Here is a 26,539-nt window from a genome sequence, read left to right as displayed (position 1 = left end):
AATATCATTGAGTTAAACAATCAATTTCCTTGAAACTTTAGGATGATTTGGATATAAAGCATGAAAATGCTAGTTGACTTGCATTGGATTTGTGACACAAATGCTAAAAAGATAGCATTTGAAACAGTGGCAAGGTAAACAAACCCAAAGCATGGGTTGCTGTCATACCTGGTCCATAGACATTATGCAATTTTGTAATTTGGGTGAACTATCCCTTTAACAATGGGGGGGGGGGGGGGGGGGAGGGGGGGGGATCTTTAACAAATAATCACCAAATAGCAGGAACAGCACCATCTAGTGGTAAATAAACATAAACCCAACAACTTCAATTACTAATTTCTCTGAACAGGGGAAACAAAAACATCACCAAATTCACTGAGAATACATTACATAGGATGAAGAAACAATACTAAGAGCCGCATGTCCATACTACTTGTCAAACATAGAGAACTGACACTATTTACTCGTTGTTGGGGTGGGATTGGTGTGGGGTGTCCGTGGATTGCTTTTGACCACTTCTTTTGATTTCTCATGTCTTACCCATTGTTAGAAAAATGGTTTAGTCCAAATCGGATGTTAGGTACTATAATTATTGAATATTATATGAATCCTATAAATTAAAATGGCCAATTTAGTGCAATCAATTAGCTTACTTTCTCAGAGATCAAATTATATTCCAACAAAATAATGTTGCAGGAATGCTAATCTAATTTGTTTCTAACAACAGAAACGATTTCAGAACAATCTGAGATGGTGGGTGTCGAAATCCTCTTTATTGTGTTTTTTTTAGGTGGAATGACTCTGTAGCAACATTGCAGCAGTTTTTTCCAATCAGTGCATGATCATTCCTGAGTTCAGACTCAGGAACACATAAAAAATACTATTTATACACCAATGTATAAATGGATGTACAAATCTCCAGAAAATGCACATAAAAAAAGAAACAATAAATGTACATGCATATGAATCCAACTTATTGTCTGGGCTGACTGATGTCGCTGATCTTATTCTCCAGTGAAGGTAGGGTTAGCCACGGTGGTGGTCGCACTGTTGAATAGTGGATTCTCTCCCTATTGAGAGGTACAGTAAATGACATATTATGAAAAATCTGTAACGTATGGAACTCAGACATCTGGAGTGATAAATGTGGTGTCTTGTTTTAAATAGCTGCTGTCTTTGCCAGCCATACATTTATGGCAAATCACAACACTGGCTGGATTTCGACTTACGCACAGTTACTGATCAAATCTTGAAAAAGCGTTTTACAAACAAGGCTCCCCGGGTTCTGGAGACCACTGCTGTGCTGCTCTATCTCTTCTCAAAGGGACAGATACCGACATAAGAATGTATGCCTTTCCTTCGCATACCTTCCTACGCACTTCTCAATATTTAGTCAAGTAATGCGCTCTGCAGGTGTGGCTACTTTGCACACTCAGAATACATTTTATTCAACCATTCCACTTGCTGCCAACAGATATGTTTTCATTCAATGGGGTTTTCAGTACATTTATCTTAAGCCATCCCTTTAAATATGGTGCACCTTTAATTAGAATTTCGTCGACAGACTCAATATAATACATTGAGAGAGCGGGTTCAGAATATAGGGATCAATGAAAGAAAGCCATCTATGCATATTCATCTCCGTTTCAGCACCAGCTGGTAGAATTATCTGATCTTGTAGATTATTTAGGCAAATTTTGGGGTTAGGAAAGTATATATGTATGTAAAAAAAAGTATGTAAAACTTTGGAGAGCATTTACGCACGAAACACTACAGGGGTTTGATTCCTCCTTGTCATATTCAAGTTCAATCCATTAAATATTGGAATGTGGAAAAAAGTGTAAAATAGGAGTTGAACGGGGCCTCCCGAGTGGCGCAGCGGTCTAAGGCACTACATCGCAGTGCCAGAGGCGTCACTACAGATCCGGGTTCAATCCTGGGCTGTGTCCCAGCCAGCCGTGACCGGGACACCCATGAGGCGGCAAACAATTGGCCCAATGTTGTCCGGGTTAGGGAAGGGTTTGGCCGGCTGGGATGTCCTTGTCCCATCGCGCTCTAGTGACTCCTTGTGGCGGCCGGGCGCATGCACGCTGACTTCGGTCGTCAGCTGTACGGTGTTTCGTCCGACACATTGGTGCGGCTGGCTTCCGGGTTAAGCGAGCAGTGTGTCAAGAAGCAGTGCGGCTTGGCGGGGTAATGTTTCAGAGGACACATGGCTCTCGACCTTTGCCTCTCCCGAGTCCATACGGGAGTTGCAGCGATGGGACAAGACTGTAACTACCAATTGGATATCGCAAAAAAGGGGTAAAAATACAAGAAAACAATAGGGGTTGAACAATAATCCTATAAATCTACCCTAATTCTCACTAATCATGGAACTGTATGACAATGGTCCAGTCGTGGTGAACCGTGCACCAGGCTCCAGGTTTAACCTGCTACCTGTGGTCTGAGTTCCATAATGATTCAAATAGGCTACATGTCCTAAATTATTGCACAACGTTAGCCTAATATGATCCACTAATGCTAGCGACCCTCAGAAACAGGACATGAGAGGGGAAAGAAAGGTAAACAGAATGGAATGATGCAAACATAAATGTATGTGGGTATTACTGACAGTGGCTCCCGATTGTGTCAAATATTTAACATGATTCAAATTGTAAAATAAAATGGAAGAAAGCCTGGGCATATAATCAAAACATTCTAAAGCACATACATCAACGTTTCCCAAACTCGGTCCTTGGGACCCTTAAGGGTGCACATTTTTTTTTTTCCCATAGCTGTCACTATCGTCGGGAACAGATGAGGACCAAGGCGCAGCGTTGCAGGCAAACATACTCTTTAATGAGCGAAACGCGATCAAAACAACAAAGACGGTAACGTGACAGTACACGGTCAAACACAACCAACTTGAAACAAGAACCCACAAAAACAAAGGAAAAACCGACAGTTTAAATATGGCTCCCAATCAGAGACAACCAGCAAACAGCTGACACTCGTTGCCTCTGATTGGGAGTCACTCAGGCCAACATAGAAATAGGGAACATAGATCTACACACCCTGGCTCAACATAACAGTGTCCCCAGAGCCAGGGCGTGACAATAGCACTACACAGCTGATTCAAATAATCATGTAATCATCAAGCTTTGATTATTTGAATCAGCTGTCTAGTGCTAGGGCAACAACAAAAACATGCACCCCTTGGTGTACCCAGGATCGAGTTTGGGAAACACTGGCATACATCAACTCGGCAGGTTCAACCCTACAGAAGCCTATAGCTTGGGTCTCCAAATTTCATCTACACAAATTATAAAGGCACACAATTAGAATTCTGAATAACGGCACTGCAATTTATATCCTATTTCAATGTGCTATTCATGTCATGTTGATAAACAATTACTATGTGTATTTACAATCCCCTTCTCCAAATGGATTACTAATTTACCTAGCTCTTATCAAGTAAGTAAATCACAGTCCATGGAGAATGGTGCTATTTCTATCAGAAAAAAATGAAGCAAATGCTTTTTCCACTTGGAACCGGTAGGTTCGCTAGATCTTATTCATGATTTCCTCGCGCGTCAAGGTGGTGGAATTATTCAGGAATTAATTCAAGGTCAGAATATGGCGTGTCTGTAGACACACCTCCGCCACACCTTAATTTATTCGAGCTTCAAACTAATAGTGGGTGAATAGCATGCTATTCTCATGCTTAAGTTCAAGGTCAGAATACACATTTACGCGCGCTTAACTTGGCTCGGAATCTGGGCCAAAGTGATGATTTCTATTGATGGGTTCTGACTTCTAAACTTGAACATGTGAAATATCCTTATTCATGATACAGAGGGAGAGAGGGGAATGCAGAAAGTTTACATTCTGTCAGAACCTGTTATTGTTAGATATTAGGTATCCTATGGAGAGGAGAAGGGCCACAGTCTGGTTTCAGATGTTGGGTTGTAATTTGAAATACTTGATACACCGAAGTTAAGGGTTATATGTAGGAGGAATGCATATGGTGGGGTCAATGGAGGTTGGATAAGAGCCAGGGGCTTAGAATGTTTCTAAGATAGGTGAAAAGACAATCACATGGTTGTAGTCACTGATAAGGGTGGATAGCTGTGGATTAGTGAGGGATGGGGGCCGAGGTCAGGTCAGGTCCCATGAAGTGAGAAGGAACAGGCATCACTGAAGTCCTGTCTAGCATCAAAGATGTATTGGCTGACAAGATGTGTAAGGAGGAGACTCAGCATAGGAGGAAGGTTTAAATACCAGTGCTTGTGTAAACATGTCTTTGTCTTATGCAGCTGTGTGAATAAACTTGGTTTGAGCTTTACTAGTCGTCAGTACGTTTTTGAATCTAACACTATAAAGTATCAAATGTCACTCACCTTTGCCCACTTGGATTTCTTTTTTTCATTCTCAAACTTGCGGAACTCCTTCAGGTCATTCATGTGGATTAAGCCTTTGATGAGGAGCAGGATCAGGAAGCCGATCATGGCCACTACCACAATGGAGCCTCCAATGATGGCGTAGATGTTTGGCAACTCGGGACACTCTAACACAATTATGACAGACATGAACAATCACACATTTATAGGCGGTCTTGGTGGCTATGGCATGTTTTGTTTAGTGTGAAAAAATTTGGTAACGAACATCTCTCTGACATTGTGATTCAGATGCTTTCAATGTCCCTTGGAGGCTTTATCTTGATGCACATCAAACAACGTGGTCAGTCAATTAAAACCCCAGCAGACATTTCTGTTTTCTGTGGGCAATGAAGGTAACATGGGCATAGTTTTTAGTTGCACAAGACATAAGTCTCTTACCTCTGGTCTTTAGTATCTGGGCGGAGTAGTTGTCCTCTCCATCCAACTGTTTAATGGTAAAGAACACCCGGCAGTTCTCCACATCCCTCACGTCACAAGGCTTACCAGGTGGCAATGTTTCCACCATCTCAAATTCATTAATACTCTTACAGGTCTGGGAGCAGTTCTTACTGAACGGGCCTGTCTGAAAGCCCAGACACTCGATGCATTTCCTGAAAATAGAAGAACGAGGTAGAGAGTGAAAAACTTCCTTGCTCAACATTTTGTTTTCTCCTTTAAGGACTTCAACGCATGCTTTGGTTCCAAAACCCCTCGTTTTGAGTAAGATGGCAACACGCAGAAATTATATTTCGCAGTCCTACATTCTATTCTCCCAGTCATCCTGTATGGTCAATGGTAACCATCTTTGTTTGTCCTGTGATTGTGATGCATTTCAATACGTACACGATGGCTCCAACAACATTACCCCAAGGGGCCAGTGAAGTCAGTGGTTGAGTGAGTGAAAAAGGTGGGCCCAGGCCATCTTACCCCTTGGTTATACAGGGGGTCAAGCAGGCGGGGCAGGTCAGACAGTAGGGCCGCTGGTAGCCCTCGATACACTTGCACTGGTTACACTGGCATGTGCCCCTGCCGCTGCACACACTCCCGCCTGGTGTGCGACACTGCTCGTCCGACTTCTTGCATTGGCAGGCGGTGCCTTCGTAATCAGGGTTGCATTCGCAATTTTTACAACGGCATTTCCCGTTCCCTTCAACACAGAGAAGTTATTTTACGTCAGAATTTGTAGATTATGTTTGTAAAACACTCCTCTTTGTGGTGTTTTAATAATTCAAGTGTGTACCCCAATTCATAATGAGACTGTCATTAACAGATGGCAGGTGTTCATTATATTGTTATACAGTACATGCATATATGTTTTCATCTATATTTCCAATGTTACTGTATGTATTATCTATTTATAAATGGATATTGTCAAATGTTTTATCAGACTGCACCTCCACACAGTTTGTTCTGGAACTTCTCGCAGCTCTCGTTTTCACACTCGCAGTGCGTGCCGTAGTAGGTGCTGCCGCCTTGTAGGGCATAGCACTGGCATATGCCACACACACAGTCCCCTCGTCCTTCGCACTCCGTGCCGTTGTCCTTCCGGCATGCCGCCCTCAGAGAGCTCTCATCCTTCTCCCCAATGGAGCACTCACACTTCTGGCCCACGAAGCCGGCTTTGCAACTGCACAGAGTTGGGAGGAAATAGCCTACTGTACTGATTGCTTGTGAATAATTTACATGTACCACATAATTTACATGTACCACCCCCCACCACTGTGTCTCCTCCCCCCCCCCCCCCCCCCCTGAATATAGAGAATAGAAATACAGTATAGAAAATAGAATGGAATAGATGGTTCATATCAATCCATGTTTCTCAGAAGTCCCTTGTTTTTTTTCAGGTGACTCAATGCAGTTCCAGGGGGATGGAGGGTAAATCATGCAACATATATTGGATTCAATATTGACTATATCAACATAAGTTGGAAAATATAGTGAAAACAAAAGCACATGCTATTTGTTTTATATCCCAGCCAATGCCTGCCTTACCTGCACATGCCACAGTTGACTTTGCCCTTCCCGTTGCAGTACGGGTGATTGTCCTCCTGGGGGTCATCACAATCACACTCGCAGCGAGTCGACACGTTCACCTTCAGCTTGTCTTTTATACCCAATGGGCCAATCAGAAAAGACATCTCTCCATCTATACATTCATCTGCCGTCACTGTTACGTCGAAAGACACCTGAGAGGAATTCAAGAGATGCAATGAGTACATTTGTGGTATCTGTTTAGATAATGTTTGTTGCTATGTATTATCATGGGCCTAAAATAGTGTATAAGAGTGTAAAATAATATTGTATAAGAGATCATACAAAAGATTTTGTTGTGACTCTTATATGGATGATGTTAAAAATATTTGTTGGTTTAATGTGATTAATAAGTAGCATCTAGAATTTATGAACTTGCTTCTTCCAATGATTGATAAACATGCACCTGTTAAGAAACTGACTGTTATAACTGTTAAGGCTCCATGGATTGATGAGGAATTGAAAAACTGTATGGTTGAAAGAGATGGGGCAAAAGGAGTGGCTAATAAGTCTGGCTGCACATCTGACTGGATTACTTTTCTATGACTGGATTACTTTTCTATGTGACTAAACGCAACAAAAAGAAGAAGAAACTGTATTATGAAGCCAAGATCAATTATATAATTATGATGGAAGAAAACTTTGAAGTACTTCAAATGAAATTATGGGCAGAAAGACACATTTCATCGAATCAGATGGCTTATTCATCACAAAACCATTTGATGTTGCCAATTATTTTAATGATTACTTCATTGGCAAATTGGGAAAACTTAGGCAGGAAATGCCAACAACTAACAGTGAGCCATCGTATTCATGCATAAGAAAACTAATAATTGAAAGCATTGCAAGTTTGAATTTTGTAAAGTTAGTGTGGGAGAGGTGGAAAAAGTATTGTTATCGATCAATAATGACAAACATCCTGGCATTGACAACTTAAATGGAAAGCTACTGAGGATGGTAGCTGACTATAGCCACTTTAATCTGAGTTTACAGGTCCTCAGGCCTGGATGGAAGCCAAAGTAATTCCGCTACCCAAGACTGATAAAGCGGCATTTATTGGTTGTAACAACAAACATTCAGCATGCTTATAGAGAAGGGCACTCAACATGTACTGCACTGACACAAATGACTGATAATTTGAAAGAAATGGATAATAAGAAGATTGTTAGAGCTGTACTATTAGATTTCAGAGCAGCCTTTGATATTATTGACCATAACCTGTTGTTGAAAAAACGAACAGTTCCAGTCAAAGGTTTGGACACAGCTACTCACTCAAGGGTTTTTCTATATTTTTACTATTTTCTACATTGTAGAGTAATAGTGAAGACATCAAAACTACGAAATAACACATATGGAATCATGTAGTAACCAAAAAGTGTTAAACGAATCAAAATATATTTTATATTTGAGATTCTTCAAAGGAGCCACCCTTTGCCTTGATGACAGCTTTGCACACTCTTGGCATTCTCTCAACCAGCTACATGAGGAATGCTTTTCCAACAGTCTTGAAGGAGTTCCCACATATGCTGAGCACTTGTTCGCTGCTTTTCCTTCACTCTGCAACTCATCCCAAACCATCTCAATTGGGTTGAGGTTGGGTGATTGTGGAGGCCAGGTCAACTGATGCAGCACTCCATCATTCTCCTTAGTTAAATAGCTATTACACAGCCTGGAGGTGTGTTTTGGGGCATTGTCCTGTTGAAAAACAAATTATAGTCCCACTAAGCGCAAACCAGGTGGGATGGCGTATCGCTGCAGAATGCTGTGGTAGCCATGCTGGTTAAGTGTGCCTTGAATTCTAAATAAATCACTGACAGTGTCACCAGCAAAGCACCCCCACACCATCACACCACCTCCTCCATGCTTCACGGTGGTAACCACACATGCGGAGATCATCCGTTCACCTACTCTGCATCTCACAAAGACACGGCGGTTGGAACCAAAAATCTCAAATTTGGACCCATCAGGCCAAAGGACAGATTTCCACCGGTCTAATGTACAGTGAGGGAAAAAAGTATTTGATCCCCTGCTGATTTTGTACGTTTTCTCACTGACAAAGAAATGATCAGTCTATAATTTTAATGGTAGGTTTATTTGAACAGTGAGAGACAGAATAACAACAACAAAGTCCAGAAAAACGCATGTCAAAAATGTTATATATTGATTCGCATTTTAATGAGGGAAATAAGTATTTGACCCCTAAAACATGACTTAGTACTTGGTGGCAAAACCCTTGTTGGCAATCACAGAGGTCAGACGTTTCTTGTAGTTGGCCACCAGGTTTGCACAAATCTCAGGAGGGATTTTGTCCCACTCCTCTTTGCAGATCTTCTCCAAGTCATTAAGTTTTCGAGGCTGACGTTGCTCATGTTTCTTGGCCCAAGCATGTCTCTTCTTCTTATTGGCGTCCTTTAGTTGTGGTTTCTTTGCAGCAATTCGACCATGAAGGCCTGATTCATGCAGTGGCTGTCATGAGCCTCTCACTCCACCGGGTTACCACCTTAATTTTCTTCCACTCTGCTTACCACTCTCTCTACTCAGCCTAACTAGCTCCACCTGTCCCTGCTCTGCTCTGCTCTAATTACTCTGCCAGCTGCGCTGCATTACCCACTACCTCTCCCAGTATTTAAGGCCCTGTCTTTCAGCTCTCCGGTGTCAGATCGTCTGCAAAGCTCACACCCGGAACCTGTTTGCTCGCGCTTCTGGCTCACCCTGGTTTTGTGACCCCGGACCTGCCTGAATTTTTGGATACTCTTCTGCCCCAGGAGATCCAGACCTGCTTCTGCCATTACGACTCCTGACTACTCTTCAATCCCGGTAACTCTGACCAGCCTTCTGCCTTGCTACTACGTATTTTTGGATTTCCCTTGAACTGTACTGCTGCCTTGTTTCATTCCGCCCTGTTGTGTCTGTGTCTCCCCCCCCCAGGACTTCTGGACCACCCACCACCGGCTTCATAGGACGCATCGCTGCCACTGGGGGGGGCACAGACCCAGCACTTTGGACGGGATCCCTGTTACCCCTGGAGCCTTCATTCACTCCCTACTTCCCTTTTCCCTTAAGTTTTAATAAACTTTCTGGTGTGACGCAATTGTGGTCCTCTGGTCGTCTGTCTGAACCGTGACAGTACGATCTGACCATTATGGACTCAGCGCACACTTTCCCCGACATGGAAACCGATGAGCATGAGCAGCAGTTCCAGCAGCAGCAACAACAACTCGCCATGATCATTCAACTCCTCACCAACCTTACCCCAGCCAGTCTGCCCACCAGCCCTGCCCCCGAGTTACCTGCCCCGGTCATTGCAGCCGCTGCTCCGGAACCCAAGATTGGAAACCCCGAGCGGTTCAACGGCGATTCAACCCAGGTCCGGCCATTCCTGACTAGCTGCCGACTTCAGTTCTCCTTGCAGCCAAGGACCTTCGCCACGGAGGGGGCTAAAGTTGGGTATGCCATCACTCACCTGACGGGCCGAGCTCGACTCTGGGGAACAGCAGAGTTTGAACGTCAAACCCCCGCATGTGCAACCTTCGACCTGTTTGCTGAGGAGATGCTGAAGGTGTTTGACCTGGATTCACCAACCGCAGAGGCGTCTCGTGAACTGTTCAGTATTCGACAAGGCAGACGTACAGTCGCAGACCATTCCATCGACTTCCGAACCCTGGCTAGACGAAGTTCTTGGAACACACCATCGTTGGTGGACGCGTTCTTCCATAGTTTGGCTGACTATATCAAGGACGAGTTGGTCTCCCATGAACTGCCTTCCACTCTTGATGAAGCCATCGCACTGACTGTCAGGATCGACAGAAGGATACAGACCCGTCGTCGTGAGAGGGGGCGCCAAGGTCCACCTACTACCGGCATTCGGAGAGATCCGACTGGGCTCCTGTCATCTACTGCCACTCACCCAGGTCAGCTTGATCAGTCTGAGCCTATGGAGATTGGGCGAGCCTCTCTCACTCCTGCAGAGCGCCAGCGCCGCTTCACCTCAAACCTCTGCCTCTATTGTGGAGGTGATGGACATCGTGTGGTAACCTGCCCTTTAAAGGGCCGAAGCTCACCGGGCATAGGGGGAGTCCGGTTGAGTTCAATGACCATCCAGTCCTCCGACCGCAAACCCCTGCTGCAAGTTCACCTCCGCCTCTCTGACTCAACTCACACCCTGGCTGCTCTGGTGGATTCTGGCGCCGAAGCCAACATAATGGACATCAAGCTGGCACGCCAACTGGGACTGGAGAACCTCCGTTTGACACCTCCTATTCCTGCCCGGGCACTGGACGGACACTTACTCGGATCGGTCACTCATGTCACGGCCCCGGTCTCGATGGGTCTGTCCGGAAACCATCAAGAAACTATCCAGTTTCACCTGCTCCCCTCTCCAGGCCAACCCCTCATCCTGGGTTACCCATGGCTCCGCCGGCACAACCCTCAGCTCGACTGGGTGACCGGGGTGATCAGGGAGTGGGGAGAGGACTGCCACCGAACCTGCCTGCTTGCTGCCGCACTACCCCCTCGGCCAGTACCTACTAACTCCGCTCCTGACCTCTCCAATGTCCCAGAATGCTACCATGGTCTCAGAGAGGTGTTTAACAAAGCAAGAGCCACATCTCTGCCCCCTCACCGACCGTACGACTGTGCCATCGACCTCCTCCCTGGAACAGCCCCTCCAAAGGGTCGTCTTTATTCGTTGTCTGCTCCTGAAAGAAAGTCCATGGAGGACTACATCAATGGCTCTCTGTCCGCAGGATTAATCCGTTCATCTTCATCTCCTGCTGGTGCTGGCTTCTTCTTTGTGGGGAAGAAGGACGGATCTCTTCGCCCCTGCATCGACTACAGGGGACTCAACGACATCACAGTGAAAAACCGTTACCCTCTGCCTCTGCTCACCTCTGCTTTTGAGTTGCTCCAGGGAGCCACTGTTTTTACCAAGTTGGATCTCAGAAACGCTTACCACCTAGTGCGGATCCGGGAGGGAGATGAATGGAAAACCGCATTCAATACACCAACAGGCCACTACGAGTATCTGGTTATGCCTTTTGGCCTCACCAATGCTCCTGCTGTGTTCCAGGCTCTAGTGAATGATGTACTGCGGGACATGTTAAACAAGTTTGTCTTCGTTTACCTGGATGACATCTTAATCTACTCCAGAAACCTGTCTGAACACACCCGCCATGTCCAGCAAGTCCTTCATCGTCTTCTGGAGAATTCCCTCTACGCCAAGGCAGAGAAATGTGAGTTTCACGTCAAGACAGTGGCCTTCCTGGGGTACATAGTGGCAGAGGGAAGTATCCAAATGGATCCTGCCAAAGTATCAGCAGTCACTTCATGGCCAGTTCCGGAGAACAGAAAGAAGCTGCAACAGTTTCTGGGGTTTGCTAACTTCTATAGAAAGTTTATCCGGAACTACAGTACCGTTGCTGCCCCTCTCACTGCTCTAACCAGCACCAAGCAACCCTTCACCTGGACCCCAGCAGCCGACAAAGCCTTCAGTACCCTCAAGGTGAGGTTCACCTCCGCTCCCATCCTCCAGATGCCTGATGTGGACCGGCAATTCATTGTGGAGGTGGACGCCTCGGATGTGGGAGTTGGTGCTGTGATTTCTCAGTGGGCTGCGGAGGATAGGAAGCTCCATCCCTGTGCCTTTTTCTCACGTCGGTTGTCCCCCTCTGAGTGCAATTACGACATAGGGAACCGTGAGCTGCTGGCTGTGAAGCTTGCCTTGGAGGAGTGGCGTCACTGGCTGGAGGGGTCCACCATTCCATTTCTCGTTTGGACCGATCATAAGAACTTGGAGTACATCCGCACGGCCAAACGGTTGAACTCCAGGCAGTCCCGCTGGGCCCTGTTCTTCACCAGGTTTAATTTCACTCTGTCATACCGGCCTGGATCACGTAACACCAAGCCAGACGCCCTCTCCCGTCAATTCCAGAAGGATGACACCCCCTCCAAGGACCCTGTGTCGATTCTGCCAAGTCCCTGCATCGTTGCAGCTCTGACCTGGGCTGTTGAGGAACAGGTGCTGGAGGCTCTCCGTAACCAGCCAGGTCCCAGCACTTGCCCAGCTGACCGCCTTTTTGTCCCCGAAGACCTGAGGTCCCAGGTCGTTCAGTGGGGACATGACTCCCGCCTAGCTTGTCACCCTGGCTCCACCCGCACTTACAACCTGCTCGCCCAGAGGTTCTGGTGGCCCTCTCTGAGAAAGGATGTACGGGAATTCGTCCAAGCCTGCCCCATCTGCAACCAACACAAGTCGTCCTGCCAGCCCCCAGCCGGATTGCTGCAGCCCCTGCCTGTGCCCAGACGTCCCTGGTCTCACATCGCCCTTGACTTTGTCACGGGGCTGCCCCCTTCAAGGGGCATGACCGTCATTCTCACCATAGTTGACCGTTTCAGCAAGATGGCACACTTCATTCCCCTCCCCAAGCTCCCAACCGCCAAGGAGACCGCCCAGGTGGTCCTGGAACACGTCTTCCGGATCCACGGACTGCCAAAGGATGTAGTTTCTGACCGTGGTCCACAATTCTCCTCCGCTTTTTGGAAGGAGTTCTGTCACCTGCTGGGAGCCACAGTCAGTCTGACTTCCGGATTCCATCCCCAATCCAATGGGCAGTCAGAGCGGGCTAATCAGGAGCTCGAGAAGGCACTGCGATGCATGACTTCACGCAACCCCCACTCCTGGTCGCAGCAATTGACATGGGTGGAGTACGCACACAATTCTCTGATCTGCTCTGCCATCGGTATGTCCCCTTTCCAATGTGTTTATGGATACCAGCCTCCTCTATTTGCCAGCCAGGAAGAGGAGGTTACTTGCCCATCTGCACTTGCTTTTGCCCGTCGATGTCGCCGCACCTGGTCACAAGCCCGAGCCACACTCCTCAGATCCGTTGCCAGCTACACTACCGGGGCCAACCGTCGGAGAATTCCTGCTCCCACCTACCATGTTGGTCAAAGGGTGTGGTTGTCATCGAAGAACCTGCCACTCAGGGTGGAGTCGCAGAAGCTGGCACCTCGGTTCATTGGCCCATTCCCTATCATAAGAGTGATTAGCCCAACTGCTGTCCGGCTCCAACTGCCTAATTCCCTGAGGGTGCACCCCACTTTCCATGTGTCTAAGATTAAGCCCATCCATGAGAGTCCGCTGGTCCCTGCTGCGCCTTGTCCTCCTCCTCCACGGCTCGTCGATGGTGGTCTGGTTTACACCGTCCGCCGCCTGCTTCGGTCCAGACGGAGGGGTAGGGGTCTCCAGTACCTCATTGACTGGGAGGGCTATGGACCTGAGGAAAGGACCTGGGTGCCAGCTAGTCGGATTGTGGATAGGACTCTCATCACCGCTTTCCACCAACGGCATCCTGATCAACCTGCAATCCGTAGGGGCCGCCCCAGAGGGGTCCCTAACCGTCCTGCCCGCTCGGCTTCCTGTCCTGTGCCTGATCCTGTCTCGGGACCTGTCCCATCTCCCGACCACGGCCCTCCGGCTTCCTCCGAGGATGAGGACGTTCACTCGGACCGTTCGGAGGAGTTCTAGCCCTCCTCCGGCTCCCCTCCTCCCGCCCGGCGTGGTGTTGCTCTTGGGACTTCTGGGGCCGTCCCTTGGGGGGGGGGTTCTGTCATGAGCCTCTCACTCCACCGGGTTACCACCTTAATTTTCTTCCACTCTGCTTACCACTCTCTCTACTCAGCCTAACTAGCTCCACCTGTCCCTGCTCTGCTCTGCTCTAATTACTCTGCCAGCTGCGCTGCATTACCCACTACCTCTCCCAGTATTTAAGGCCCTGTCTTTCAGCTCTCCGGTGTCAGATCGTCTGCAAAGCTCACACCCGGAACCTGTTTGCTCGCGCTTCTGGCTCACCCTGGTTTTGTGACCCCGGACCTGCCTGAATTTTTGGATACTCTTCTGCCCCAGGAGATCCAGACCTGCTTCTGCCATTACGACTCCTGACTACTCTTCAATCCCGGTAACTCTGACCAGCCTTCTGCCTTGCTACTACGTATTTTTGGATTTCCCTTGAACTGTACTGCTGCCTTGTTTCATTCCGCCCTGTTGTGTCTGTGTCTCCCCCCCCCAGGACTTCTGGACCACCCACCACCGGCTTCATAGGACGCATCGCTGCCACTGGGGGGGGCACAGACCCAGCACTTTGGACGGGATCCCTGTTACCCCTGGAGCCTTCATTCACTCCCTACTTCCCTTTTCCCTTAAGTTTTAATAAACTTTCTGGTGTGACGCAATTGTGGTCCTCTGGTCGTCTGTCTGAACCGTGACAGTGGCAGTTCTCATGAGAGCCAGTTTCATCATAGCGCTTGATGGTTTTTGCGACTGCACATGAAGAAACTTTCAAAGTCTTAAAGTGATGATGGACTGTCGTTTCTCTTTGCTTGTTTGAGCTGTTCTTGCTATAATATGGAGTTGGTCTTTTACCAAATAGGTTTATCTTCTGTATACCACCCCTACCTTGTAACAACACAACTGATTGGCTCAAACGCAAATTAACTTTTAACAAGGCACACCTGTTAATTGAAATTATTTCCAGGTGACTACCTCATGAAGCTGGTTGAGAGAATGCCAAGAGTGTGCAAAACTGTCATCAAGGAAAAGGGTGGTTATTTGAAGAATCTCAAATATAAAATATATTTTGATTTGTTTAACACTTTTTTGGTTACTGCATGATTCCATATCTGTGATTTCATAGTTTTGATGTCTTCACTATTATTCTACAATGTAGAAAATAGTACAAATAAAGAAAAACCCTTGAATGAGTAGTTGTGTCCAAACTTTTGACTGGTACTGTATGTGTTATGGCTTTTCAACCTCTGCCATATCGTAGATTCAGAACTATCTACAGTGCCTTGCAAAAGTATTCATCCCCCTTGGGGTTTTTCCTATTTTGTTGCATTACACCCTGTAATTTAAATGGATTTTTCATGTAATGGACATACACAAAATAGTCCAAATTGGTGAAGTGAAATGAAAAAAATTACTTGATTCAAAAAATTCAAAAAAAAAAATAATGGAAAAGTGGTGCGTACATATGTATTCACCCCCTTTGCTGTGAAGCCCCTAAATAAGATCTGGTGCAACCAATTACCTTCAGAAGTCACATAATTAGTTAAATAAAGTCCACCTGTGTGCAATCTAAGTGTCACATGATCTCAGTATATATACACGTGTTCTGAAAGGCCCCAGAGTCTGCAACACCACTAAGCAAGGGGCACCACAAAGCAAGCGGCACCATGAAGACCAAGGAGCTCTCCAAACAGGTCAGGGACAAAATTGTGGAGAAGTACAAATCAGGGTTGGGTTATAAAAAAATATCTGAAACATCCCACAATTAGAAACTTCTCTAATGTCAAACATGTAAAGTATGGTGTACCACAGGGCAGCTCTCTAGGCCCTCTACTCTTTTCTATTTTGACCAATGACCTGCCACATGCATTAAACCAGGGCTTCCCAACCCTCTTCTTGGAGATCTACCTTCCTGTGGGTTTTCAGTCCAACCCTAATTTAACACACCTGATTCTACTTATTAGCTGCTCAACAAGACCTTACCTAGATGAATCAGATATGCTAAATTAGGGTTGGACTGAAAACCTACAGGACAGTATATCTCCAGGAAGAGGGTTGGGCAGCCCTGCATTAAACAAAGCATGTGTGTCCATATATGCTGATGATTGAACCATATATGCATCAGCAACCAGCTAATGAAGTCACTGAAACCCTTAACAAAGAGTTGCAGTCTGTTTTGGAATGGGTGGCCAGTAATAAACTGGTCCTGAACATCTCTAAAACTAAGAGAATTGTATTTGGTATAAATAATTCCCTAAGTTCTAGACCTCAGCTGAATCTGGTAATGAATGGTGTGGCTGTTGAACCAGGGTTCTTTTCACAGTCCCCAATTCCAGAACAAATTCAAGAAGGCCTACAGTATTATATAGAGCCATTATTGCATGGAACTCCGTTCCATCTCATATTGCCCAAATGAACAGCAAACCTGGTTTCAAAAAACAGATAAAGCAACACTTCACAGCACAACGCCTCTCCCCTATTTGACCTAGGTAGTTTTTGTGTATGTATTGATATGTAGGCTACGTGTGCCATTTTAAAATTGATATAGTTCTGTCCTTGAGCTGTTCTTGTCTTTTCATGTTCTGTATTATGTCATGTTTCATGTTTTGTGTGGACCCCAGGAAGAGTAGCTGCTGCTTTTGCAAAAGCTAATGGGGATCCTAATAACATACCAAATACCAAAGTATAACACTTTATAATAAAGGTCACTAATTAGCCATTATGTTAATTATATTGCTTATAATTACAATAAATGTATATAAATGTTTACAAATAATGAAATACACATTCCTGTTTTATCAATAGTTGATTAATACTTCAGTTATTATCAAGTGTTACCATATTATTTTTTGGTATGTGATAGATACTTCTGAGCTCTTACCATCTGTCCTACTTTAACGTTGTCACAGACCCCCTTGTCCCCTGCGGGTCCCCCTCCAGGACAGAGTGGAGTGTAAGTGACTCTCACATTGTCAGGGAGAGCATCATGAGTCACCGTTACTTTGGAGGAGAGCCTCTGTGTCAGACACAAAACAGTCTCAGAGTTAACACCAATGCTAAATCACCAGCACTAGAGACTCCTAGAGATACTAGAGGTTTATGATTAACTCAAGTAAAGTTCCACACATTAAACACATAATTACAATATTAATTATTGGAGTACCATCTTTTTAAAAAGTGATTCATTAAATTAATAAGAAAATATTGTAAATATCTTACATTGTAGGCAGCTTCGATCAATTCAACAACATTTTTGGAGTCCTCAGACAGTACTCCCACCTCAGACTTGGGGATCATTCTACTGAGTTCCTGGAAAAAAGTGTTGATTATACATTTACATTTACACTTTAGTAATTTAGCAGACACACTTATCCAGAGTGACTTACAGTACAATTAGTGCATTCATCTTAAGATAGTTAGGTGAGACAACAACACATCACAAACGTATCAAGTACATTTTCCCTCAACAAAGTATTTATCAGCAGTCAGTGCTAAAGGGGGGGAGGTTCAGGCGCACTGTGAAAGTTATTTAAGATACTCTTCATTATTATGTGGGAGTATTAATAAGTGCCTGCATTAGATATGTTGACGTTTATAACAATAGAAAAACAGAGGAAGAAAGAGAGAATGAGTCCACTTACCCTGTATACATTCTCCATATTCTTTGTCACAGCAAAGATTGGCTGAATGTTGTTCTTCTCTAACTGTGAAGCCACTTGACCAACAGATGGGTAGTCCTACATACAGAGACACTTAACTTGTACAACCTCAATAATGTAATTGTTTAGGGCCAAAGGGGATGGAATATACAGGCTTTAGTTCAGTCCAGTCATGCTGTTGTATTCATTACATATTTCTCATATTCTCTTATGGTATTTTTCATATACAGTACATTATATCAAAGTTTTGGTGAGGACCAATCATATTGATCTGAATGTATCCTATGTCACCATCACATACCATGTAATTGCTCTTGCTGTACAGTTGTTTGTCCATGTAACATCTCTCATCATTGGGCTCCAGTATGCCAGCCAGCTTGCCATCCCCTGCCATGTGGAAGCCATCATCGGTGGTCAGGACGATTAGCCGAGTGCTGCTATTCCTCCAGCCAATCCTGTCCTGTGGAAAACAATTTGAGGCTTCATGTAAAATGGATGGAAAAGATGCGAAAAAGTCGACATCACACATTGGAGTTTTTTTTGTACTACACTGGCAGAGCATCACAGAGGAAGTGTGAGTCACTTTATCTAATGTTTCCGCCTGCAAGCGTCATACACTGCTACGTTCAGCCTATGATGTGTGTGGTAGTCTTGTGTCTAAAGACAGCAAAAAGAGATTGGTGTTATAGAAGTGAACTACTTCCCCATCTGCCTATCTATCTACAGTATGTACTTATCTATGATACACAATGCTGCTTTGACAATAGATTTACCAAACATTCTATTGATGTTCAATGTCAGTATGTTGGTAGAACGTTGGTTCAACTTATTTTTGCCCTGTGGGATTAGACTACTCTTACCCCACAGACTGCAGCCTGCATGATGGCGTCCAGCGTCCCTTCAGGGGAGTCCAAGTTCCCAGAGATGCGTTGCTTGTCTACCTCCCTCTTAAAGTCAGCTTCGTTCCCTGTCATGCTAAGAACATGCCTGTAGCCAAAGGCAGGTTGACAGAACTGCTCCTTGTCGGCGCATGGCTTCTTCAGCTTCTCTGGGTTGGTGTTAGTGAAAGGCAGGACAGTCTTGTCTACAAAAGAGCCGAAGCCTGCAGCAAAAGATAAAGGTTATAAAAAATGAGATTCATGGACACTCAAAGATAGACTAGGAATTGAGTAGGAATTGAGGCTGAGACAGACCTGGGTTCAAATACTATTTGAAATCATTTGAAATAATTTAGCTCTGCTGTTGGAATGGATCTAATAGAAATATCCCAAAAGGGCAAACCCCACCCACCTGGCACCCAAGGCAGGCTAAACCAAAGGCAAATAAAATAATCTAATAATATTTGATCCGATCTAAGATATATCACCTATTCGCCCTTGTTTTGTGATGCCTTGCAGAGCTTTAAAGAGCTCGTTTCCCAGAGACTTGATGCTCCTCAGATCATCCTCCATGGAGTAGGAGAGATCCATCAGGTAATAGAGATCAACAGGATAGCCCTCCACTCTCTGAAAGTCCAGCTTGAACGTCCGAGGCAGCCCTGAACAAAGCAAAATATATAAAAATATCAAGCCAAAAGCACATGATGATAACGTGATATGATGAAATTGAGGTTATAAATTTGCTATTTTAAGATAATTTCATTGTGTTTGATTACTTAGGGCTACTTTTAATATGTTCCAGCCATAGAGTTGGATAGAGGGCGTAAAGCCAAGGTTGGTTATTTACTGACGCATGCAGTTATGGAAGGATTGCTGAGGAGTTTAATTAATTGGCAGATCCCTGCTGGTGACCTGGATATAATTCTGTGATCCTTCCTTAACCCATAGGATGTCCCACCCAGTTGACTACTTAAAAATGGCGAAAGTCATTAATGACGCTGCCCATACTAAAACAGGCTTTTGGTCCTTTATCCAACTACATGATTTTATCCATTTTCAAAACATGGCAGCCATCTTAGAACCCAGTTTGGGCGGTAATGCACCACTAACATTGGAAGCCAACCACCGTTGAAACCCACCGAAGAAGAAGAACCCAATTTGGCCATTTTGAGAACACCCACCTGGTCTGAGCTTCAGATTTACCTCCTGAGGACGCAGCTGGGTGGGTTCCTCCTTGGCAAATGCACTGGTGGACAGGGAGGTGTTCTTAGACACAGTAAGGTTATTCTGGGGGTTGATGATGTCTCTTTCCATGCAGCCCCTCTCTAATAGCTGAGCCAAGGTGTCACAGCGAGATGCTTCTTGCTGCCCTGGTTTGATGAAGTTCTGTGAATGGGACAGATATAAACTCTGGACTTAAAATAAGTGTGTCAACCATATCTGTAGATGCTCTATTAGACTATCAACAAACTATCAAGCAACTCCAAATTGTAATATTTCTTCAGTTGCCCAGTCGCTGTAAACGTTGTTGCAGTTGACTGACCTTGTGCACAGTTGTACATTTAGATGTAAGTGAATATTATTCAAACAATGGAAATAAAATGGGGTCTGCACATGCATATCCTAGCACTCCAACCCACATACTTTAGCTTAACACTTTCATGCATATTCTCAGCCCTGTTTGCATACACTGCTTTACATAGACAGCCAAATGCATAATGTTAGCACCTAGCAGCGGTATAAAGTTCTTAAGTAAAAAATACTTTAAAGTACTACTTAAGTAGTTTTTTGGGGTATCTGTACTTTACTATTAATATTGTCAACAACTTTTGCTTTTACTTCACTACATTCCTAAAGAAATTATTGTACTTTTTACTCCATACATTTTCTCTGACACCCAAAAGTACTCATTACATTTTGAATGCTTAGCAGGATGGGAAAATGGTCCAATTCACACACTTATCAAGAGAACATCCCGGGTCATCCTTACTGCCTCTTATCTGGCGGACTCACTAAAAACAAATGTTTGATTTGTAAATGATGTCTAAGTGTTGGAGATAGCCCCTGGCTATCCATTATTATTTTAATTTTTTTTATAAAACGGTGCATTCTGGTTTGCTTAACATAAGACATTTGAAATGATTTATACTTTTACTTTTTATACTATATTTTAGTAATTACATTTAGTTTTGATACATAAGTATATTTTAATCCAAATACCTTTAGACTTTTACTCAAGTAGTATTTTACTGAGTGACTTTCACTTTTGCTTGAGTCATTTTCTATTAAGGTACTGTATCTTTACTTTTACTCAAGTATGACAATTGGGTACTTTTTCCACCACTGGCACCTAGTGTACCCACACAGCTTTTATTCACACATGGGACCTCAAAAAGTTGTTAGCATTTGTGCCTCCACTTTGCTCTCATCATTTACGTTTTAGCACTACTACCACACATACATTATTGCACTCCTCACCAGTTGTTTGCACCACACGCAGTACGCTCCTGATCTGATGCAGTCGCTGCAGGAGTTGATCACTGTTTTGGAACATACTTCCACTTTCTGGGAGAGCACTAGGGGAAACACACACAGGATGACGCTCATATTATAGTTGTGAGACTTTTCAATATCAAGAGGTGATTTGATGACTGTAAAAACTTACCACCTCTGCCCATCAGCAGGAGTAGGAGAGACACACACTGATACATTTCCTGGTGACAGAAAGTGGGAACAGCCATTTATCAGTCCATCAATCTTGACCATGTCAAATACTATTACAGGCACACCTTTTAGATGTCCAGTGATCTATATTTTACCATTCAAGTACCAGTAAAAGATACATGTGCTATAGATTAACATACACTGTAAGCACTCTTACACCATTACAATCTGATGCACATTATATGGCCACTGTACAAAACTCTGTCTGAGCAACAGAAATCTTGTCAAAATTAAACGGGCCTATTTATATAATGAATATGAATTCAGAGGGCAGAAATGATTAAATATGAAAGCATTAGACCTCTCACTAAAGGCTTCAGTCATACAAAAGTGATATTTAAATCTGAACTGGTTCTCTAGCAGATTAGTAAGAATGTCTCACACGATGTTCAAGAATGGCCTTTTTCAAAATGATCAAATCCTTACATTACAAGGGCTATATTCCAAAGGTATTAAATCAATTACAGTACACTAGAGAACAAAACTGAATAATGAGCCAAATCTATTGGTTTTGTACCCAAAGTTGTAAAGGAAATGTTGTGATCTATTTAACAAACACAAGACCAGCAAAATAGATAACAGTGTGGTGGTATAGCAGGAACAGTGGCATCTAGTGGTCAGAACCTGGTACGTTATGGTAAATAATGGAAGCGACTTCTATGACTAATGTCTCTGAACAGGGGAAAAAAATCACCAGATTCACAGGGAATACATTACATAGTATAGAGAAGCAATACTCCAAGCCACAGCTTCATACTACTTGTCAAATATAGAGAACTGATACTGTATAATGGTTGTTGGGTTGGGATTGGCATGGGTGACTTTTGACCATTAGTTTTAGATTCCTCATGTCTTACTCATAGGTAGGAAGACGTTTGGTCCAAATCGGATGTTGGGTACTGCATTTATTGAATATTATCTGAATCCTATAAATTAAAATGGCCAATTTGGGTCCAATAAATTAACTTAATTATATTTCAACAAAATAATGTTTCAGCAATGCTAATCGTAACTACCAAAATGATTTCAGAACAATCTCAGATGGTGGGTGTCAAAATTCTTTTTTGTGTGTTTTTTAAGGTATAAATACAAATACTCTTGTGAAATATCTCACTTCTCAGATAGTTAGCTAGCAGTACTTAAGCAACTCACTCCTCTCCTTATAAGGCATGAGAAATCATGATATTTTTTGACTCACTATCATTAAGTAACTGGTTAGCAATCCGCCACAAATATGAGTCAACTAAATGGGTTAATATTAGAAACATGAAATGCTCCACTGTAGGCTATAGAGAAACCAACAATAGCCTGATAAAACAGGCATTTAGCTTTCGTCTGTGATGCTATTGGATAGCTACTTTTATTTTATGATATTTTATATTATTTTCTTGTGCATCGAGAGTCTGTTTATCTTTGCTTAGTCTTTTTTTTTCTGTTCCTCCAAACAAAGACACTGGCATTAGAGTTACAATGTTAGGATGTCTTGCAAATCTAATGAACTCATCCTCTGCAGCAGAGGTAACTCTGGGTCTTCCATTCCTGTGGCGGTCCTCATGAGAGCCAGTTTCATCACTGCACTTGAAGAAACTTTCAAAGTTCTTGAAATGTTCCGTATAGACTGACCTTCATGTCTTAAAGTTTTTTTAAATTAATTTAATTTTAAAGTAATGATGGACTTTCTCTTTGCTTATTTGAGCTGTTCTTGCCATAATATGGACTTGGTCTTTTACCAAATAGAGTTATTGTCTGTATAAGAAATTAAACAAATTAATTTTTAAGAAGGCACACCTGATAATTGAAATGCATTCCAGGTGACTACCTCATGAAGCTGGTTGAGAGAATGCCAAGGGTGTGCAAAACTGTCATCAAGGCAAAGGATGGCTATTTGAAGAATCTCAAATATAAAATATATTTTGATTTGTTTAACACTTTTTTGGTTACTACATGATTCCATATGTGTTATTTCATAGTTTTGATGTCTTCACTATTATTCTACAATGTAAAAAATAGTAAATATAAAGAAAAACCCTTGAATGAGTAGGTGTGTCCAAAAGTTTTGACTTGTAGTGTGTATATTGATAAATCAACCAAATTATCTCATATGACAGTTAAACATTGCTACTACATACTGTAATCTGGGCCAACGTTAGCTGTAAATGGGTCTTTCTATAAATAATGAGGCCAATGTGTGACATTGGGCTAAACATTTAAAAATCGTTTGAAACAAAAAATAAAAAGGTTTTTCATGAAGTTCCACATACTTAGAGGAATAAAAGTGAATATATGGCAATTGACCCATAACTCCACCTATACAATAACATAGGCCTAGGAGTATAATCCTTTAAGCAGGGTTCATACAGACATTAGCAAGTCAAATTAAATTACTTACAATTGTATAATTTATATAATTGTACATATAGGGCCTAATGTAGAAGCCCCTCCCCCACCCATTACCGGACTAAACCTTATGTTGGTTGCATGTATGGCGTCCTCGTAATAACCTCATGTGGTTTTACCGCAACAGAGCAGCGCAACACCCTTCAATTGTTGTGCCGTGAAACTAATCAAAGTGGCCACATCTCTCACAAAATCAGATCAAAAATGAAATCTTGGATAATTATAAGGGAGCAGGAGACCTTATAAATTGGCTACAATAATTACAAGGACTTTTCAAGCACAAAATGTTGAAGAAATGGCTGATTTTCAAGGTAGGCCTATTCCAGTACTTGAATTTCTTAGCTCCAAAATTCAAGTTAAAGTAGGCTACTTCAGGCCCCTTGTATTGTCTAAAATTGCAGGTGTAGATTAGATGATGATATGTGAAAATATCACGGTGTAACTAATCAGCTGGACACCAAATGCGCATCAATAAGTATTATGCATAATTATTGAAGTACCACGTTAACGACAGTATCGATGTAGGTTTTAAGTATCTTTCGGTTAGAGGTATTCGATTTTGCAATCGCATTTATTATTTTGGATTTGTGTGCCCATGAAAACTGTTTTCACACCGTAATATAAGAAGACACTAAATGTTATGTAGTTACACTGCTTTTCTGAGATCTCTATATAAAAAACTGTCCAACATCTAGATCCAGGATTCTTACAGGGTTCAAGTTCAATGTCTAATTTAACGGATTAATGGTTAATATATGATATAATGACAACTTACACTGCCATAAATGCAACGAAAGAAAAGTAATGTTTTATGTCACACGATTTTGGACAAATCCATCAAGACAACAACCATGATAAAGGATAAACCTCTATGGGATTGGTGTCCCATATACGGGATGGTTGAGCTAATGTGCGCTAATGTGATTAGCATGACTGTTGTAAGTAACAGCAAACTTTCCTGGACATAGACATGTCTTATATGGGCAGAAAGCTTCAATTCATGTTAATCTAACTGCACTGTCCAATTTACAGTAGCTATTACAGTGAAAAAATACCATGCTATTGTTTGAGGAGAGTGCACAACAACAAAAAACGTATCACCGCAACTGGTTTGATACATTCACCTTTGAAGTTAAATAATGTACTTACATTCAGTAATTTTGCTCTGATTTGTCATCCTAAGGGTCCCAGAGATAAAATGTAGCATAGTTTTGTTTGATAAAATAAATGTGTATATTCAAATGTAGCAACTGGGTTCTACAGTTTGAACCCCTGCTGTCTCTGGCGCCACACCCACCCTGCCCGGCCATCTAGATGTGTGAAAGTTAGTGTATAAGCTAATGTTCCATCATGTATGACATTCCTGGGAGTGTTTAAACTTACATTTTGTATTACCATATAAATGTTGTATGTTCTCTATAGTTATGTACTTGAAAATGTATCAATTGACCAATTCGGCACATTTGGGCAGACTTGATACAAAATAGTCCAGTATTGCAATGCTTCACTGGATCAATCTGAAACTTTGCACACACACTGGCCAAAATCGACATTGCGCCTAAACTGCAATATTATATTGTGGCCTTTCTCTTGCATTTCAAAGATGATGAAAAAAATAAAAATAGAAAATGCATGTTTTTTGTTTGTATTATCTTTTACCAGATCTAATGTGTTATATATTCTCCTACATTAATTTTACATTTCCACAAAAAAGTGTTTCCTTCCAAATGGTATCAATAATATGCATATCCTTGCTTCAGGTCCTGAGCTACAGGCAGTTAGATTTGGGTATGTCATTTTAGGCGAAAATTGGAAAAAAAAGGGTCAGATCCTTAGGAGGTTAAACAGGTTTTAAATCAATTTGTGAATATTATTGAATATAGCTATGATTCCCCCTTATATCTTAACGTAATGACATTAACACAATTGGCAGATTATTATCAATGACTTATCAACAGCTGTAACAAGTTGTCCAGCATAGGAAATTCTCACTTGTACCCTAGTTTATAGAAAGAGCCAAATATATGCTGTAGTATATGGAATAATCATACAGTATATGGCTCAAGTGTAATGGTTACTTCTTTTACACCCCTCAGAGCCCAGTTCCTCTCTAGGTTTCTTCCTAGGTTCCTGCCTTTCTAGGGAGTTTTTTCTAGCCACCGTGCATCTACATCTACATTGCTTGCTGTTTGGGATTTTAAACTGGGTTTCTGTATAGCACTTTGTGACATCTGCTGATGTAAAAAGGGCTTTATAAATACATTTGATTGATTGATTTTATGTAAATCCTTATAGGCTGATAATTGTAAATCCTGAACCTAAATCTTTGATCTGATATGCCACAATATGACATTATTTTTACTTTGATCAACTCTAGTTTAACACATTAAAAACGATCATTTGTATGCTACATCTTTTCCTAAAGATAGAACGTCCCATTAGTTACATTTAGTAATAAAACAGTTATAAAGTGGGCTTGATAAAAAGGTTATTGCACCTAGTAACCTTAAAAAAATACATGAATCAACAAACATACATCTTAAATACAGCAGTAAGGATGCTACTCACAAATATCAAGGTGCTGCAGCTCCTATGAAACCCACAACTCACTGTCATGGGTGTGTTCTCTATGTGGGTGACTGACTGCTTGAGATGAATGTCAGTTTGTGAAACACAACCACCCACATGACAGGAAGGCTATGTAGGGAAATAGTATGAACAGAGAGGAAGAGGCAAAAACAATACACTGAGTGTACAAAACACTATTAAGAACACCTGCTCTTTCCATAGACTGACTAGGTGAATCCAGGTGAAAGCTATAATCCCTTACTGATGTCACTTGTTAAATCCACTGCGACTCAATAT

General features: G+C 42.8%; 1 protein-coding gene across 1 annotated transcript; it reads right to left on the bottom strand.

Moving 5' to 3' along the window:
• Positions 1-242: 242 nt before the first annotated feature.
• Positions 243-26,320, bottom strand: LOC311144042 (integrin beta-2-like). The gene is made up of 16 exons (XM_084179978.1): positions 26,243-26,320; positions 21,219-21,267; positions 21,032-21,129; positions 19,735-19,939; positions 19,042-19,212; positions 18,536-18,777; positions 17,977-18,135; positions 17,658-17,753; positions 17,236-17,325; positions 16,898-17,032; positions 6,414-6,607; positions 5,816-6,048; positions 5,349-5,568; positions 4,821-5,032; positions 4,383-4,549; positions 243-1,070 (listed from the first exon to the last, which is right to left on the bottom strand). Exons 1-16 carry the CDS (start codon positions 26,288-26,290, stop codon positions 1,005-1,007), a joined length of 2,385 nt encoding a protein of 794 aa, XP_084036104.1. The 5' UTR covers positions 26,291-26,320; the 3' UTR covers positions 243-1,004.
• Between the last annotated feature and the right edge of the window lie 219 nt (positions 26,321-26,539).

The sequence above is a fragment of the Coregonus lavaretus genome (genome assembly GCF_964263955.1).
Source record: "Coregonus lavaretus genome assembly, chromosome: 16".
Taxonomy (NCBI): domain Eukaryota; kingdom Metazoa; phylum Chordata; class Actinopteri; order Salmoniformes; family Salmonidae; genus Coregonus; species Coregonus lavaretus.
The sequence above is the reverse complement of the archived record's forward strand: the minus strand, read 5'-3'. Positions and strand labels throughout refer to the sequence as shown.

Bases quoted from the DNA above. Each gene is read 5' to 3' on its own strand.
- LOC311144042 (XM_084179978.1), bottom strand. From the start codon at position 26,290: ATGACAGTGAGTTGTGGGTTTCATAGGAGCTGCAGCACCTTGATATTT. The intron at 21,268-26,242 runs GTGAGTAGCATC...TTCTGTCACCAG, and splicing joins GCTGCAGCACCTTGATATTT to GAAATGTATCAGTGTGTGTC. The intron at 17,033-17,235 runs GTAAGATATTTA...TGTCTGACACAG, and splicing joins TGATCGAAGCTGCCTACAAT to AGGCTCTCCTCCAAAGTAAC.